Source organism: Biomphalaria glabrata, chromosome 10, assembly GCF_947242115.1.
Source record: "Biomphalaria glabrata chromosome 10, xgBioGlab47.1, whole genome shotgun sequence".
NCBI lineage: Eukaryota > Metazoa > Mollusca > Gastropoda > Planorbidae > Biomphalaria > Biomphalaria glabrata.
Genome location: NC_074720.1, coordinates 8,832,867 through 8,852,251, shown reverse-complemented (window position 1 = coordinate 8,852,251; position 19,385 = coordinate 8,832,867). Strand labels below are relative to the sequence as shown.

The following is a 19,385-nucleotide window of genomic DNA, read 5'->3' as shown; positions in this document are numbered from 1 at the left end:
TTCTTGAGTCTTTGAATAGGAGATTGACCCTTTACAGAACAATTAGATAATCGTTATATGACATTACTTAGGCCAGCTTTACATCAAACTCCACTTTCACCTATCCCTTGGTCTTCTGAACCATTCTTCTCTGTCATTCTGATATTCTTTATGAAAATATTAAAACCTACCATTTTACCTGCCTGGTTGGACCACTTCGGGGCCGATTATTAGTTTGTGTTTCCACACAAACTGTCTTTGTAACCTTGTTATTTTTTTTTAATGTTATTATGTTGTTGTTTTTTGTTATGAACTTGTATCCAGATAGATATTTTCACTTTTTTTTTGTTGCTTCATAAATATGTAGACACTATCATTATAACATAATATTTGAACTTGACCTAATTTTTAGAAAATATTTCTTCTTCAATTCTCCTTATCTAAATTTGTTTAAGCCATTTTGGCTGCTGGTACATTCAACACTTTTGCCCGCTTGGCTTTTACATCAAAGAGGAATTTAAAGTAGGAAGAATCAAATGTGCTTGAAAGGATCCAGCTAGCTCAGACATTCCATTGATTTATGCTATTCTCACATTCAAGCTGGCACTAGACCTGACATCCAGCTTTCAAACCTTTTAAGTTATTCGTTTATTTTTGTTATTTTACTATTTGCTTTCATGTTATATATTGATACATATCCAGATGAACAGAGATATTTGTGAAAATCTATGTAGTTATATTAGTTATAATAAAAATGTATGTAGTTATAATTGATATTACTGTTATAAAGTATCTATTGAAGTGAATGTGAATGTTGTAAAGAAAATAGTATGAACATTGCATTGCTTAGGTATCTTTTATTTTATTTATAACTATTTCAAATGTTCATCTAATAATTTTATAAATATATTTTATTTAAAAAAAAAAGTTTTTTTTTGCCATTATGTTGTTTTGCAATTAAGTTAAAACCTGATTTTGACAAGCAGAGAGAAGAAAAGCATTCATCTTTTTTTTTTTTTTTTTTTTATTAAGTTTAGAACGGCGGTTTTCAACCTTTTAAGCTCGGCGCCCCTTTTTACAATTCACCACTCTGCCGCGACCCCCCCCACACACACACATACATACAGACATACAAGAGTAGACAATAACAATCCATATTTTCGTCTTAGGCGACCCCTGGCAAATCGTCAACTGACCCCCAATGGGGTCGCGCCCTCAGGTTGAGAACCCCTGGTTTAGAAGCACTAAAATCATTTTGCAGCTGACTAGATTTCTAGATTTCCAGCCATGTCTTCAAATCAATGTAAATCCCTGCAGTAACCCCTAAACTTTGAATATAAAGACCAAGCCTTATTCTTATATTGACAGATATTTACATAATGAAGACCAATTGCAATGCAACAAACTCAACCTTTAATACCTCCAAAAACCAGACAATATAATGTTTGTATCAAAAGATATGATTAAGATATAATCAAGAACATTAAAAAATCAACCTTCATGAGCTTATCACAGTCAAAATACATTTCAAATGTGCATACATTGCCTAAAGAAAATGATTGCGATTTATTGCCTCTCTCAGTCTTGGAGCTGCTATGGTTCATCTTATAGAAATGAGATGAAAGCCTGATCACTAGCTATGGTCGGAACTATGTCACCCACATTAGCAGTTCCACCCTCTCCACGCAGCTGACTGAGTGTCTAACAGAAGAGTTTGGGATCAGCCGTGTCGTAGGTTCTGCCAGGTACTCCGGCAAAGAATCACCAACTCGTGGAAATTAACATCTTTGTATCTTTATAAATTCATTAGTTATTAAAAGAAAAGTAAACACAGTATACAACTCGAAAAGTTGCTTACTATGATTACTGTTATTGACATCATTAATGAATTTATGAAGTTCAAATATAGAAATACTTTTTTCCAAGTGAGTCTTAAGGGGAAACCCTAATGGCGACTATATTTTTATATAACAATGGTTAAGCATATATCTAAAACAATGTTTGATAATGGAAACTGAAAACAAGAAGAGTAAAATTTTTTTTTTTTTTTTAAATAAATTAAATACTATATATTGTTATAACTGTGGTGGCAACAGGAATAGGGGAAATTGTGGATGTGCAACCAGGTGACACAGATAACACAGGTCGCCAGAGCTAGGTGAGTGGTCAACTGCGACAAGTGGCAAGGCTTCAGGACAGATCTGTTTTATGAATGCTACATACACTGGATATGGCCATATATGTAATCATTCAGAAGGGATGAACGATGTTCTGTCAGTTTCAAGAAGGCCTTCGGAGACACTATATAAAAAGTGAAGGTGTCAAGTCAAGTGACTTTACAATTCAAACCCACTCCAGTACTATGAGTCCAGTGTGAAGTTGAATCCAGTAGGAGTCCAAGACAAAATGGATAGACCAGTAGAATTTCATTCAGAAGTATAGAGGTTATACAGCATTGTGTTAACTATGATGAAGTATTTGTGCAGTCAGTGTTAGGTGCTGCTGCCAGTACTATGAGTCCAGTGTGAAGTTGAATCCAGTAGGAGTCCAAGACAAAATGGATAGACCAGTAGAATTTCATTCAGAAGTATAGAGGTTATACAGCATTGTGTTAACTATGATGAAGTATTTGTACAGTCAGTGTTAGGTGCTGCTGCCAAATGTACAGCTATGATTTATTGGTACCCTGAGTTGACAAGTACTTTAAGTAAGTTGATTTGTGTTGTGTGGTTCAGTGTTTTAGAGAGCCAGGAAAGAGAGAGGCATTACAATATTATTAAAAGAGGCTTATTAAAGTGGATATAATGCTCCAAGAAATATGAAATTTATACCAAACCAAACCAGGATAATTAAAAGTAACAAGTATTGCAAAAGGATGTGGCTAAGATAACAACAACAACAGAAAGCAATCAATGAATACAAATAATAGTATAAAAATAAACAAATCATCACCAGTTTTAGCAAGATACATAATATATGAATACAAATGTGATGTCTGGAAATGTTCAAATACATAAAGCTTATTTATGACATGAATAAATATTTTGGCAGTTTTAAATTCAGTTGAAGTCTTGAATTTAAAATCAATTTAGGTAGAAATGTGTGGTTATTGTTCAAACTAAAGATTCTCAGGCTTAAGCCACTCAGTCACATAGGTCGAGTAGTTGTATAAGTCACTGATGTAAAGAAATGTACAAAAGCACATATTCTATACTCAAGCTCAGGTCCTCCAGCATGCATAGGAACCCAAGCTCTTTCTACAGAAATAGTGTAATTGCTACAAAAATGGCAAAAATAAAAATAGAGATATTCTAAAACAATGCACATGAATATAGATATATTTTAAAAAAGTAAATAGTGTATTAATTCATACAATTATTTGTAGAAAAACAAGTGTGGTTTTGGCCATGTAACAATACTTTGTGATAATGGCCCATACAATATTATGTGGAAATATATAAATCTTATTTAAATCCTGACAATTTATCAAATTAAAGGGTTTGCTAGAAGTTGTTTTGAAACTTTCTTGTGAACAAAAACCTAAACCTAAACAAGATTTAATACTAAGTTTTGACTAATAATTTTATTTTAAAATAAAATTTCACCAATTAAAGATGGCTGACTGGTCATGTGGAGGCACAGTGGCTGAGTGATTAAGTGCTCAGCTTCTGAACAATAGATCCTGGGTTCAAATACTGTTGAAGAGTGGGATTTTGAATTTCGGGATCTTTAAAGTGCCTCTGAGTCCAACCAGCTCTAGTGAGTACCTTACATTAGTTTGGGAAAAGTAAAGGCGGTTGGTCGTTGTGATGGCCACATGACACCCTTGTTAACCATGGGCCACAGAAACAGTTGACCTTTACATCATCTGCCCTATAGATCATAAGGTCTGAAAGGGGAACTTTACTAAGATGTGCATAGAATGTTACATCATGTATAGTTGCTAATTGCCTATTGTGGTGGGTGTGCATGATTTATACTGGTCATGTGATATGCACACAAGACTGTCATCACAATGGTTCCAATTTTGAGCCCATCTCCTGCCATCCTGAGAGGTTTGGGGTTCATTTCTGAAAAAAACATCTGAAACTCATAAAACCTTTTATCAGTCTTATAATAAATCATTTCAGAAAAAAGCTAAAAAAAAATGTTTCTTGGACCATTATCACAAAGAGTTAGTTGTTCAACATTTACAGGTTAGGTACAAACAAACCAAAACAAAAAAAGGGGGCAGTTCATGTTACATTCAAAAACTTTTAATGAAAATGTTGGAAATTATTTGTCAGCATCTTAAAACGATTGCCATAGAAGGTTATGGTGATAAAAAAAAATAATTTGAACCAGCTACCCGAATAAAATAATTTTTTAAGTACAAAAAAGTGATTGCTGGCACATTTTTGTTGCTATTAACCTCCTCAGAAACACCTCATCAAAAACTAAAAAGAGAAGTTATGGAACAGGGCTTAAAAAAAGTTACATAATATTTGTATTATTTTGGCAAGAATGGTTTAAATGTTTTATTTATTTTCTCAATAACAAAAGGTAACAAAAATTACCTCAACAAGTAGCCATAAAAGTCTAGTTATCATTTAATTTCTTGAAAAATTCTTATGACTTGTGCAACATTGCAGCATTCAAAAAAAAATTACTTGAACAAGAAGCACAAGACATATAGCATTTAAGTCATCAAAAATTTTCTCATTAAAGTAAAAAAATGTTTTTTTTATTACTGCATAATAAATTACTTGAACTGTTAGGAATTCAAGAATGATAATCTTTATAACTCCAAAATAAAATGTGTTTATGGCTGTGCAAAGAGAAAATTAATAAAGAAATGTAGATGTTTCTGTCAAATTAACTCCAGACAGAACTAATTCATTTTTCTGTCAAAGTAAAATATGTATGCCATAATCAAAAGGATAAAACAGTCATTCAGCTTTCACTTTCCCCAACTCTCCTTACTTCTCTATATACATCGGCTATCAACATAGTTTCTTCAATAGGCTTCACAGTGCTAAATGTTGGAGCAAGGGGATTCATATAATCCTCCCGTGGTGTTTCATCAGGTGCTTCGAGTTGAAAACCATTGTGCAATAAACCATTCACTAAAGCGGTGGCCATCTGTACTGAGCTTTCTTCCTTCTCAAATTGAAGTTTTTCTTTTCCTTGCTTTTTAAGTAAATGTTTTCGTTTGCTCATCATGTCAGGAATATCCTGTGATTAAAATGACTTTGCCATGAAAATAGAAATGAAAAAAAATTAGGGTGTTTAAAACAAACTTTTATTTTGGAATAAAAAACCAACAATTTTGATTAACAGTTGCCATATTTCAAAACAGACAATAATTTTTGTGTATTATGTAAAGCTCCAATATTAATTCAATTCCTTCACATTCCCAGCTTTTTTTTTCATTGTTGAATCCTCATTTTCCAATTTTAGATTCACAAGCTACAACTGATAATAATGTATGTGGCAATGACAAGGAAATCAAGATTACTAGCCCGCTAATAAGAAGAAATATCAAGAGAAATAATACTGCTGTCTGCTACTTAAAAAATAAATCCGCCACAATGTTTTACTCTTTCAAATATTTCTTGTTAGTGTAAATAACTTTTAATACTCTAATACTTTTAAGTTCATACCACACAATATTTTACCTTACAGTGAGCGGTTACACTTTTACATGCTCTCATATTTCTCCCTGGCTTTGAACCTGATGACTAAAGATGATCCATTTGTTGTTACTTCAGTTTAAATGTAATATATATGTAATATATAATTCTATAATTTCTGTAATTTATAAAATAGAATCTAGTAGCATGAATTATGTAAATTGATGTATGGTTGTGTAAGTAAAGTAAAATAAAGTTCCCCTTTTAGACCTTGCGATCTACAGGGCAGATGATTAAAGATCATATGTTTAACGAAGGAGTTATGTGGCCAGCATAACGATCAACAGCTTTTAATTTTCCCCCAACTAATGTGGGTGGACTCAGAGGTGCCCAAAGATCCCAAAATTTAAAATCCCAGTCTTCACCAGGAAATCAAAACTGGGATGTCTGTGCTAAGTGCTTTACCACTCAGTCACTCGCCTTCTGTATGACTGTGTGACAATGACAAATCAATAAATTGTCTCTTTTTGTAAAATGGTAGGAACAATGAACATGCATTCAGTAGATGTTTGGAGAACTGAGAGATATTTTAATGATATAATAGCTTAATTAATAAACTTGTAACTGTACAGTAAGAGATACACTAATTGCTACATTTTTCTTGGATTATAAACAAAAGTGCAAACATTTAGACAGCTAGAAAGTGCAACAACAAAAAAAAGACCATCTATATGAATTAGAAAAGTTTTTAAGATGTGCAAAATCTGGGCAGCCACCAGTCAATAAGGTGTTGACAGTCTTGCCTGTCTTCCTTTCTGGGTAGGACTAAATCTGATAAGCAAACACAAAGCTAGTAAAGTCAAGTTGCCTTTCAGACCTTGTGGTCTATAGGGCAGATGATATAAAGGTCATCTGTTTCTGTGGCCTACGGTTAATGAGGGTGATGTGGCCGGCACAATGACCAACCGCCTTTTCCTCAACTAATGTCAGGTACTTGTTAGAGCTTGGTAGACTCAGAGGCATCCAAACCCTGATCTCCGGTTCAGAAGCCAAGCACTTTACTACTCAGCCACCATGCCTCCTGCAAAGCCAGTGTACCAGTTAAAATGAAGGAAAAAAGGAGGAGCTCCTCTCTTAAAACTGGACACCTGGAATGCATGGACCTTACAAACCACAATGATAACTTACTGGACATAGAAAATTTACTTTAATAAATGATAAATTGTCTAGGCTGAAGGTAGACATAGCTGCCCTCCAAGTAACTGACTGTGGTTCAACTTTCTGGTAAGGCAAAGCAGAATGTAAGGGAACACAGCATTGGTTTCGCAGTTAAGAACACATTGCTGAACAAAGTAGCTACATGTGATGTCACTGCACCTAAACACATCTAATTGTCACATGATTTTGATAAGTGCCTATGAACTACTCACAATGTAGAACTCAACAAAGCCATAGACAAGATGGTTGCTGGCAAAACCCCTGGCTGCAATGGCATCCCCCAATGTCTGAAGCAGTGCAAAGGTACTTTAAGCCAACCTCTACATGAACTGCTCTACAAATGTTGATAAGAAGGTGCTGTGTCACAGGACCTGCAATATGCTAAGATTATCACCCTGTACAAGAACAAAGGTGACAGAAGCGACTGCAACAATTACAGGGGAATTTCCTTCCTAGGTATTGTAGGCAAAGTCTTTGCTCGAGTAAAACTTCCCAAGCTATAAAAACTTGTTGATTGGGTATCCCTAGAATCCCATTATGGATTTTGCTTAGGGACATGACATTAATGCTCCTTCAGCTGCAGGAAGTAAAAGTGCAGAGAATAAAGGATGCCTTTGTACATTGCGTTCATTGACCTGACTAAAGCCTTCAATTTAGTCAGCAGAGATGACCTCTTTAAAATTTTACAGAAAATTGGTTGGCCACACATGATGGGTACTGTGCAGTTCAATGGCACCTGCTCCCTCCAAAAATTTTAACAAACAGCAGAGTTTTACAAGGGTGTGTCCTGGCCTAATCACTCTTTGGAATACTCTTTTTCCAGCTAATCCATCACACATCTGAAAAATCTATTGAAGGCATATATCTCCATTCCAGATTCAATGGCAAGCTTTCAAATATTGCCAGACTGAGGGCCAAATCGAAAATCAGAACCACCCTTGTAAAAAATATACTATTTGCGGATGACACAGCCATGGTGGCACACACACACATAAGCCTCTGTCAATATTGTCCGCTTCTCTCAGGCCTGCAAATAGTATGGGCTAACTATTAGCATGAAGAAAACAAATGTGATGGGGCCACGCCACAACACCACGCTTCAACCTCATTGATGAAAAAAAACCTAAAAGCTATACATGAGTTGTGCTAACTGGGATCCACAATTCAAGATGACATGTCCTCAGAAGAGGAGACAAAAATTGCATAGGAAAGACTGCGCCAGCCTTCGCTAAACTCAGAACAAAACAATTATATTTGTGTTTTTTCTTTAACAGAACATTCTTAAAAGTCTTTTGAACAATACCTTTACATTTATGAGTGCATTGTTTATTAGGTAAATGTGTATAATCACATTCCAACATCTTGTCAGTTGTATGTATCTTCAATTTTTTCTTAATTAATATTTTTTACACCATTTTGTATTCTACAATAAGATATATTAAAATGTAAAAAAAATTATTCTTACATTTCTGTTGAAAGATTGTTCATCTGGAGGATTTAGAGGATCCTGTAAAAGTAATAACAAACAAACTAGAAATGACAAAATAATCACAATGTACGAATATTTAAGTTTATATATTTTATATGATTTATATATAACATTGTTTCAAGACCAAAAGGCTATTAGCAAAGCTAAAATTGCTATGTCATTTACATTTATTTTCAGGATTTAATAAAAGTGTTGATATTTTGAATTTGAAAACTTTTTTTCTACAGTATAACTTTATTTACATATATCTTTTTTTTATAGAATTGTTCCAGCCTGCCAGATAATCTAGGCCACATGTCTCCATGTCTCTCAAAGTTATGTATTTTTAAATCTGAAAATAACAGGCAGCTAATACTCATTAGTTTTGAATTGTTGAGACAAGAAAATAGTTTTACCTTACTTACTACAAATTTGTCATTACTTTTAGTGTTTGATAAAGTACCTTATAAGTAATCAAAGTTTTAACATGATCTGCAAAGTTGAGTTCATCTCTCTGCCCCATGAATGCATTCTCAAGATCTGTATAATCATCACTGTAAGATGTTGAAGGTAATGGGTTTTTGCGATCTTTAGAACAGATGCTTGGACATTGGCAGCCCATTTTCACTACCATTTCAAATTGTTTAGGTGAAACCTGAAAGAGTAGAAGCACAGAAAATAAATGTCAATAAAGTTTTAATGTTATTGACAGACAAAGTTTTCACATTTTTAGTGGCCCACGAAAGGGGAATAGACACTATTAGTTTTGTGTGGTCTGTCTGTCTGTCCATCCTGTTTAGATCTCGCAAACTAGAAAAGATATTGAAAATCCGAGATTGTGATATTTTAGACTTTTAAAAGTTCTGATGCAATGGCTACTTTTTTCTTTTCTGAAAGCGAAAAATTTAATTTTTAAAATCAACAATACACCATTTTTAAAACTATTTACTATTAATATTAACAAACACGGGAGGCTATTTAGTGAGGGAGATAAAGTAGTTCTTCATATTACCACATGAACTGCAGCGCACCAGCATTATTGCCATGGAACACTGACTAAAGGAGATTTTTTTTAATGCCGAATTTTTTTTTTTGAGGATTTGAATAAGAGATTGATGCTTTACAAAACAATTACATCAGTTAGATAATCATTATATGACATCAATTAGGCCAGGTTCACATCTAACTTCACCCTCACTTTCACCTATCCATTGGTCTGCTGGACCATTGGGGCACCACACAAGATCTGTCAACCTTCTTTCTCCATTCTTCTCTGTCATTTGCCTTTAATAGAATTTCATTCTGATATTCTTTCTGAAAATATTGAAACCTGCCTTTTTACCTGCCTTGGTGGACCACTTCAGTAGCTGATTTTGAGTTTGTTCCTACACTAACTGTCATAATAGCCATAAATAAATGGAATCTTAAAAAGTTTCCTAGATCATCATCTTTTTTTTTTGTTTAATTTTTTTTTGTTTCATATGAATTTCATACTACTGCACAGTTATAGCACAAGCTCTCTTGTGAACCTATGGAGGGAGGGAGTATCTGGAAGAAGACTCCTGTGATGCCTTTTGGCACTCAGCATACGTCACTTAGTTCAAGTTAGGATTCCAACTTGAGCCCTCCCCTTGATAGGTTGCAAAGTTGTTTTTTTTGCCAATCATCCACACAACCGCAGTTGTGTTGAACATCTGGATTTTCTGAATATCGGCACAACTCAGGCCATGTCATGCCCATAATCCCTCCAAACTTTTAAGAGTTACTGAGATACTAAAAAATAAGGTCAGAAGCTGGTTACTTTAAGGGGTAGAAATGCTTGATGACAAACTAGTGTTTTTTTTTATAATATAGCAGTAAGCAATCAGTAAAAGTTTATAGATTATAAAAAAAACTCACCATTTTTTTAAAATGAAAAATGAAACTCACCATTTTTTGTTTTAGATTGTTGGCTACAGACATAGTTGTAACGTTTTTAAGGAAGTCTAGAGACAATAAAAATCAAATAGGCTATGTTAATTAATAGTTGCAATATTTCAAGATAGTCTAGACACTATACAAATATAATAGTCTATGTTAATGTATACACTTAGGTACATGTGCAATCACATTTTAAATAGATTTTTATTAGAAATGCTATAAAATCTGTATTTTTTCATTTTCCAATCAAATATGCACATGGCTAATAAGCCCACTTTACATTTTAACTAGATCTCAGAAGCTTAATTTTTTAGAAGCTTAGGCTGAAATATATATATATATAATAAATATATGCAAGGACCTCCCTCATTCATTCACCTATCACTAAATTCTCCCATTTGAGGTGAAAAAAAAAATGTAACATGTTATTGCTTACATTGGGTCTAGAAGAACTAAGCCATTTTCATGATAAAACCAAAGCATTTTAATTTACCAAAACAATTTTTTATTTGCAATTTCAACCCAATTTTGTTTCCAGCCCACATAAAGTCAAAAAGTACAAAATTAAACTTCTGTTTTTAAGCACTATTGAAAGTATTTTTGGGTGTAACTTTCAACAGCACTTCTATGTGCATATCTTGCTTTGTGACATTGTATAAAAATGATAATTTTTTTTTTAGACTATGAAGCTGACATGAAGTCTAATAATAAAAATAAACAACCACCCCAACTTCAAATAGATGTAGGGTATAGGAACCGATTCATTATGAAAATGAGTACTATATGATTTGTTTTATAAATACAGATCTAGATAGGTTATTTAGGGTATAATAGAATTATAGCAGATCTAGACCTGGATTATTTTATAAGCTTAGGGTGTCCTTCCATAAACAAACCAGACATCCTTAAGGATGGCAGGAATTTAAATGGAAACAGCTAGCCAGATTTTGAAATCCAGACCATCGTGATGACATAAGTACCAAACAACCATAATTTTACTTAAGACTATAATAGTCAAATAGATCTAGAATATATAGCATTCATGGTCATGGTAGCGAGACTGAATAACAGCAATAACTGCCAGTATTTAATAACATTAAGGATAGATAGCACTCTGCTACTTGAATAGCATTCCAAAAAGAGGTCCTGTATGACTGCAACAATTAATTACTAGTCATTATCCCCTCTTAAAAAGTCAATCAACCACTCTTTGACTCTTCTTTACCTCCCTCAATGATATTTCTAGATGAAGATCTAGCCCACTTTTAACAATTCATTTAACACTTTAATAATAATTTTTGTATACAAAAAAACAAATTGTTCATACAAATCATTAAATGTTCGTTTTAGTGTTTTCTAAAAAAATACAGCATCCTTTTGAGCAATTCAGCATTTTTATTTAGCATTTGAGCTTTATGAAAACTTATTATTTAAAAATACATTAATAATTGATTTGGGAAGATTGGCCATTATTGGGGTAATTTATTAGATCTAATTCCAACTATAGGTCTAGATCTAATTGGTAAATAGATCTAGATCTAATAATAGGTTTAAATTTTTTAATTTTTTTTGTTTATTTCCTTCAAAGTGAAATAATGAGTCTAGACCATATTGTGACAAGCAAAAGATAGGCCTATATAATATGCTTCATAGACACCAAGTGTGACCAAGCAAGATCTAGAACTTTAAACTAGACCTTTCTTAGTTTCTACATCTAGACTCTAAACTGACTAAAGTGTCTAAAGCCTTAAACTTTAAGTACTTAAAGTAGCTATTCTACTTTAATAGAAACTAGATCTAGATCTTCACTTAGACTTATAATAGAATACTTAGTTACTTACTAGGTTAGCTAAGTTAATCAATGAGACTTATCATTATTCATTATGACTTTTGATTTACTTTACTAAGTTTCTAAGTCCTACTCCTAATTTAGTCCAGTTCAGCGACACATTATTTGATCATGTTTTCTAGAGGAAAGCCGAAGTGTTTCTGGGAAAATGTAAACTAATTCTCGACATAGATATAAAATACTGGCTGTTAGAATCGATCTTAGACGTCTAGATCTAAAATATAATCTAATCTCTAGATTTCTAGAGCCCTTATAAGGCTTATTCATATAAAGATTCTGAAACTCTTCTGTTTATAGTGTTACTAATAGCAACGCTTTCAGTTCTCATTACTGCACTAGCCTATGTAAATTTTAATTAATAAAAAAAATGCTTGGTGTATAATAAATGTTTAATAAATAGACTATCTAGTCTAGATCTGGAGTCATAGACATCTCTTGATTTAGACATATTTCTAGATCTAGATAGATCTAGATCTAGTCATAGAGCTAAGTTTATATAGAATTCTAAATCAACACTAGATTCTAGTAAATGTAAGATCTAGATCTATAGTATAAGGTCTGTGATTTAGCCTCATCCTTAAAAAAAAAATTCGTTTTTATAATAATATTATAACAATAGTGTAGCAAGATAAGTATGTATATATATTTATTTAAAAAGTCAAAGTAGCAAGAATGCTAATAATAAATAGATTTGAAAGCTTTGAGGAAATGCGATCTACCAGGCTTTGATTCTAGATCAGGGGTGGGCAACCTTTTTGTATTGAGGGCCGCATTTTTTAAAAATTGGGAATGGCTAGCCGCATATTTATATACAACTTATAGTTATAGAGACACTCTAAGCTAACTGTGTAGAATGTCTTTTAATTCATATTTACACTGTATTATATCCTGACAAATATACAGTTGTACTTAATGTACAGTATTTTACTTTCTACACTCATGCATAATGTTCGGAACTATGGAACTAGCTTTTATCCTTGTGACTGCTGTCAAATTACAGTCAGTCAAAATTGACCAGTAGCAATGCTTGTTTAGTTTCCACAAAGGAAAAGGCTTGTTCACTGAATGAGACAATATATGTTCCAGAAGTTAAATGTCGGGACGAGAGAAACTTGCCCATCACCAGAGAATGCTGACCATGTCCTTCAATGGTGCATTCTAAATCAAGAGACCCGAACAAGACTTTGGCCCGAAAACCCTCCTATAGAACCAAAACTATTCAGATATACGATTACTGATTTGAACTCTCCAACATGTAAAATGAGAACGAAGAAGAACAGATGTATGTGTACACAAATAGTGTGAATAGCAGCAATAGTATTTTAAGTGTGGAAATACAGCTTCTGGCATTCATAAGACACCATGGTAGTACTGACTGGAACTTCTCTTTGCTTGGAAATATGTCCTCTGGAGCTGAATCAGCTTCTGCGCTAAATGGTGAGCTGATGATATGGAAATCTGGTTCTTGACGTCTTAAAATTTGATTTTATAAATTGCACAATTAAGAAATCTAAATAAGTGTTATACTTTCAATCATTTCACAAGAAATAGTTTCACCTTTTAGCAAAGGAAAATGACAAAACCTATTTTCTTTTGCTTGCTTGTAAAAATGGAAAGCCTTGTTTGAAAAGATTTAACTTGTAATTATATTTCATACGCAAAAAAAGCCCATCGCAATAGCAATCATGAAACACATGAAATCTGTCTTCCACTCTTTATTGTAAATATTGGTAACAAAGTCACAGTCAATGTCCTTTAAGTAATATAACAATTTCTTTCTTGAGATTTTATATTCTTCTCATTTGCCTTGCCCATGCTAAGATAGCGGATACATTGGATTATTTTGTTCCTAAATAAATACCTGTGGTTAACACCCCTAGCCCTAATAATGTCCATCAGTTGTTACACTTGCCATCTTGTTTCAAGCATACCCAACATTCAACACAGTTCTTCATAGCATTAAATACATACTTATAAGAGATTGTCTTGAATTGAGTGTATTGAAGTATAACCAATAAGCATAATCTTCGTTTACTTGAAACTTTTTATAATGAGACAGTTTTAATAATTTATATAGATATTATTTTAATATATTTGCTTTTTAATCTGTATATACTGTGGGCACACCTGATTTCTGTATGTGTCGTCAGGCCGCATAAAACACTCTGCCGGGTCGCATGTGGCCCGCGGGCTGTAATTTGCCCTCCCCTGTTCTAGATCTAATAGCTTGGAATTAATCTGAATTATAAGTCACAAAAAAATTAAAATATAGAATGTCTTTTAAAGAGTAGGCCTGACTAAAATACTCAACAAAATTGGCAAGAGTGCCAATAGCATAGGCTGGTCAAGAACTCTGAGTGGGAGGCATGATTTTGTTAAAAACCCAGTTAACCTTAACCTAAGATACTCTGTCTCTCATTCTTTGGAATCGAAGACATTGCCACAATTATAATAATGGCAATGTCTCTGATTCAGAAGATTAAGGATTTGTGCAGTTAAGTGCATATTTATTTATATAGGCCTATACATATAAAATTATAATAATAATCTTTATTATCCATAAGGACATTTGTCTAACAAATGTGTGTACATTTAAAGGACAAAAAAATTTAGAAAAGTTTTGGTCAAACATATCACTAAAGAATTTACGTTTGTGATCTCCTTAGACAGCTCCCCATAGTGGGATTTGTTTTCTTGAATTCTGAGCATCACAGATCCAATTTCCTGGGGTCTACAGCGCAAATTCATCCTAGTAAAAATGGCAGGTAAAATATGGATTTGTAACTACGATGAAAAAAAAAAGAACCTCTTCGCACCTTACTTGTCTATATGTCTCGCCCAGAGACAGGAAAACGCTGATTTCCATTGAGGAAAAAAAAAAGTGTAAAAAGTATAAACCCAAGCTATTGCAGAAGGTTTCACACTGATAGAGACTAAACTGGGAATAATGTTTACATTAGAAAGAAGAAGATAAGAAGTATAAAGCTGATGAAGATGCTGTTCTCAAGGCAGACATTAAAATTGTTACTATGTGTTTGTGATGTCTTCCTGCGATTAAACATCTGTATAGGCCCTATCATTGAGTTGCCCCCCTTAAGTTATTAAAAATATATTTAAAAAAAGGTGCATATCAAGAAATCTTAATGATGATGTAACCATAAGAACGTGAATGCAGGGAAATTCAGTGATGCTTTGAGACAACTGTAAAACCTAGAAAACAAAAGTGTTGTGACACCTATAGTTACTATACAGCATGTGTGGCCAACCGTGACACACGGTCAAGTGTGTGTACCTGGACTGGAGAGCCAGTCACGAGTGTGTGTTGTTAACAATGAGAAAGAAAACATCTAGTGGATTCGTTTGTGTATAAATGTTAACCTTATGTACAAATATTGTTATTAAATTCTTTGCAAATAAAGACTTAAAGGAACTTCTATCATCACAACTGGCGACCACGACAAGGCACAAGTAAACAAGTAAGTGATAACTAGGAAATGTCAATATACAAAATATAGAGAGAAGCGGACAAAGAAAATGGCCTGCAAGGTGAAGAACTCGAAAAATTCATAACACTGAAAATGACAAAAGAGAAGAAAAGCCATTAAATAGGGAAGAAGCCAAAAAAGAAAGAAGAAAATATTAGAATGTCTCCATTTGATGAGAGCCATAATTAGTGCATTGACTCATATCTACTGAGATTTGAGGACATTGCAACAGCCTGCAACCTCCCACAGACATAATAGGCAAGAATCCTCATGGGGCGCTTGAAAGGGTGAGCTATGAATATCTGCATTCAACTGAGAAAAGAAGAAAGAAAAGATTATGTGGTCGTGAAGGAAGCTTTGCTGAGACAATTTGGCTCCACAACATATATATTGAAGACTTATTAATCGTCATAGGCATTACCAGTTCTCTTATAATAGAAGTTGCATTGTATAAAATGTCTTTTTTTTTCTTTGTCGATGTAAAGCATTAATAATGTACACCCAAACTATTGGGTTCATGAAATTTTGATATTATACATATTTCTCTGCCCTGGGAAGACTGTTGTGACACAGTTACTATATGGCATGTGTGGCAAACCGTTACACATGGTCAAGTGTGTGTACCTGGACAGTTAGTGGACTGGAGAGCCAGTCACGAGTGTGTGTTGTCAACAATGAGAAAGAAAACATCTAATGGACTCATTTGTGTCGAATGTTAACCTTATGTACACATATTGTTATTAAATTCTTTGCAAATAAAGACTTAAAGGAACTTCTATCATCACAAACAGGTTATTGAAATCTTTCAATTTTCCTTTAATAAATGAAACAATATTTCATTATGAGATCATTTTTATAAAATGAAAATCCGGATAAACAAAAAGGTTGAAAAAAGAAACTAAATATCTTTAAAATAGATTTGGACATAATTTAAAGTTAGGTATAAGGTACACATAAATTATAAGGCACTGTATCATTGACTCTGCATTTATAATATCAATTCTGTGTTGTTCATAAGTTGACAGAAAAACAAGAATAAAAGTTTGAAATACTTAAATGTACAGAAATAAAAATCAACATTAGGACATGATTACATGCATATATTATTGAGATACTGGTATTTAAATTTTTTTGGGTAATACAATGTACTTTTTGTCTTTAATTTAAAAAAAAAATAAACCTTAAAATGTGTCATCTATCACCACATATTTCTATTCAAAGTTATCGTTATCATTATTTATTATTATACAATTCCTAGAAAATCACACATTTTCAGTTTATTGAAACTTGACAGCATATGATTGTTTTTACATCAATGTAACAGAACATAGATAACTATCATGAAGACTATATTTTAGTGGTTGTATAGTTTGTGTGTCAAACATTATAAAAATAATGCTGAGGAAAAAAACTTTGTAATCAAACTACATAACCATTTATTTCTTATTACACACAGTACTTCAAAATGTTACTTCACATGTTCTATATGTATCCTTTAAATACTAAAATAATATTATCTGAAACATTGAAAATAAAATACATAAAGATCTTAATCTTTAAACTCAAAGAACATATAGACAAGATGGAATAATTCCAAAAGAAATCTTTGACAAGCTTGCAGAGAAAGTCAGACTCAAGGGACACCCAAGACTAGCCTACAGAGATGTTGTAGACAAAAGAATGAGAAAGAAAGCTGCCCTATCAGATAGCCATAATACAGTGTGGAAAATTTGGTGGCTAAGTGCTAAAGCAATAGATATAGGTTTCCTAACTGGGAAGTCCTGGTTTCAAATCCTGGTGAAGACTGAGATTTTTAATTTTCTGGAAATTTGGGGTGCCTCTAAATCCATCCAGCTCTAATGTACCTGATATTAGTTGGGGAAAGCAAAAGCATGTGCTGGTCACATGACACCCTCATTAACTGTGGGCAGTGAAATAGATCATATCATCTGTCCAATACATCGCAAGATCTGTATGAGGAACTTTACTTTTATATATTATGTCAAGTACTGTGATTTTATTTATAAAAAGCAAATTACGATTTTTATTAATGAATCTTCAATGTGACTGCTGTAAATATAAATATTGCATTACATTTTCCTGAATGGCGGATGAACGTATGCTAAAGGCAGTCTTTTTTGGTGAGCTGAAAGGTGGTCAATGGAACATAGATGCCCCACGGAAATGCTTTAAAGACCAGCTTAGGCACCAACTTGATTTAGCTAACATGGAAGAGAGCACCTGGCCGCAGGCGGCTTAGGAACGAGACAGCTGGAGATCACTTACAAAAGGTCACTGGATACACATTTGAGACCAAAAGAAAATCCACTGCCAAGGACAGATGTAGATGACAAAAAGAGAATCTAAATCGATCACCGCCGGATTATGCACTGGATGCAAAAAAAATATGTAGGTCACAGCTGGAACTGTCTAGCCATGTGAAGTAATGCACTAATCATTAATCTTCGGACTCGAAGACAAGCCTCATTATTATTTAATTGGCACATAATCTAATTAGGCTTCAACTTGATTTTTAGATAATTTAATTTGTATAAAACAAGAAAGAGGAAAAAAATTCTTAGCAATTGTATATAGATAATGAAAACTTTTTAAGTGTTAGAAAAAGGTTATCTTAAAAATTGATGTCTGATGCTAAAGTTAAAAAATATTACTTAAATAGTTCTAAGAAACAAAGTTTTTAGATAATTTGCTAATGGAAAAAATAAATATAACTAGTTTTTTACCCGTTTAATATTTCTTCCAGATCTTTCTATTAGCCTGACATTGACTAACATGTTTTTACATACATTCACTTTGGCTCTTAATTTACTTTTATTGCAGACAAGCTTAATGCCCATTATGAGCTGTCAAACCACAGGAAAGTGTAGATTATATCCAAAGTTGAATTATTAAAAATATTTGATGTGTCATATTGTAAAAGATTTACAAAGCCATTGAATATTTTAAGCCTGGACTAGACAGGAAATAAAATGTTGATACTTATGAAATAAGATATTCAAAAATATGGACTGGATTAAAATAATACAAACTATTAATTACAAAAGCAAGCAACTTCTGTTGTTCTGCAAAACAAAAGTATACAAAAAATAGTTTATCCAGTCACAAACTAACTAGATAAATTTGTTGAAGAGTTATAAATACAAAGGGACATCATAATCATATTGGTACCGTTAATAAATAAAAATGGAGATTCAATCAAGATTTCCCTAACTTTCTTATTACAATAACAAAAACATGAAACATAAGTGGTATTTCAATGTGAAATAAAGAATATATGCTAGCAATACATTTTTCATTTGTTTGAATTCATACAATTAATAGAAAATTGTACACTTCTTAAAATACAGGTTTTGACAGTGTAGTTACATTTGATCACTTTTCATAATATACTGGTAGGACATCAACAACATTTTTGGTGTGTAACATGATTTTAGTTTAACAAAAAAAGAATGATTCTCTGTGTAATTCACTATCATAAATTAAAATAAAAATCCAATAAAGCAATATGTCTTTTAGACCACACCTGTTATAACCAATGCTTGATTAAAAGCAGACAATTATCATGAAAACTAAAATATGCCTGAAATCTGAAAGTGATTATTATATATATATGTATTATATATATATTTTGGTATATCTTTAGATATAGATCTACTTAAAAGAAGAAAAAAATGATCAGAATTTACATTTGTTAACAAAAACCTCCAAAACACAATTTCGAGTGGCAGTCCCAAGTGACTGGTTTTTATCAGGCAATATCAAATTAAGATCTTCTGATTAAAAGTTTAATAATGCCCCAACAAAAAGGAGACTTCTGGGTAAAACTAGGCAAA

At 32.8% G+C, this 19,385-nt stretch overlaps 1 protein-coding gene and 1 long non-coding RNA gene across 3 annotated transcripts; one reads left to right on the top strand and one right to left on the bottom strand.

Moving 5' to 3' along the window:
* Positions 1 to 120: 120 nt before the first annotated feature.
* Positions 121 to 19,314, bottom strand: LOC106054339 (uncharacterized). Of its 2 annotated transcripts, none has more exons than XM_056044790.1 (6): positions 19,239 to 19,314; positions 10,207 to 10,262; positions 8,741 to 8,932; positions 8,275 to 8,316; positions 5,637 to 5,699; positions 121 to 5,193 (listed from the first exon to the last, which is right to left on the bottom strand). In XM_056044790.1, the coding sequence occupies exons 2-6, from the start codon at positions 10,237 to 10,239 to the stop codon at positions 4,912 to 4,914; spliced, it is 612 nt and encodes a 203-aa protein (XP_055900765.1). In that variant the 5' UTR covers positions 10,240 to 10,262; positions 19,239 to 19,314; the 3' UTR covers positions 121 to 4,911. The 2 variants fall into 2 exon arrangements, with proteins under 2 accessions (XP_055900765.1, XP_055900764.1); XM_056044789.1 differs by lacking the exon at positions 19,239 to 19,314 and adding an exon at positions 12,039 to 12,359.
* Positions 12,603 to 16,710, top strand: LOC129928797 (uncharacterized). The gene is made up of 2 exons (XR_008780264.1): positions 12,603 to 13,483; positions 16,090 to 16,710. It is a non-coding gene; the product is annotated as an uncharacterized LOC129928797 (long non-coding RNA).
* Positions 19,315 to 19,385: the final 71 nt, after the last annotated feature.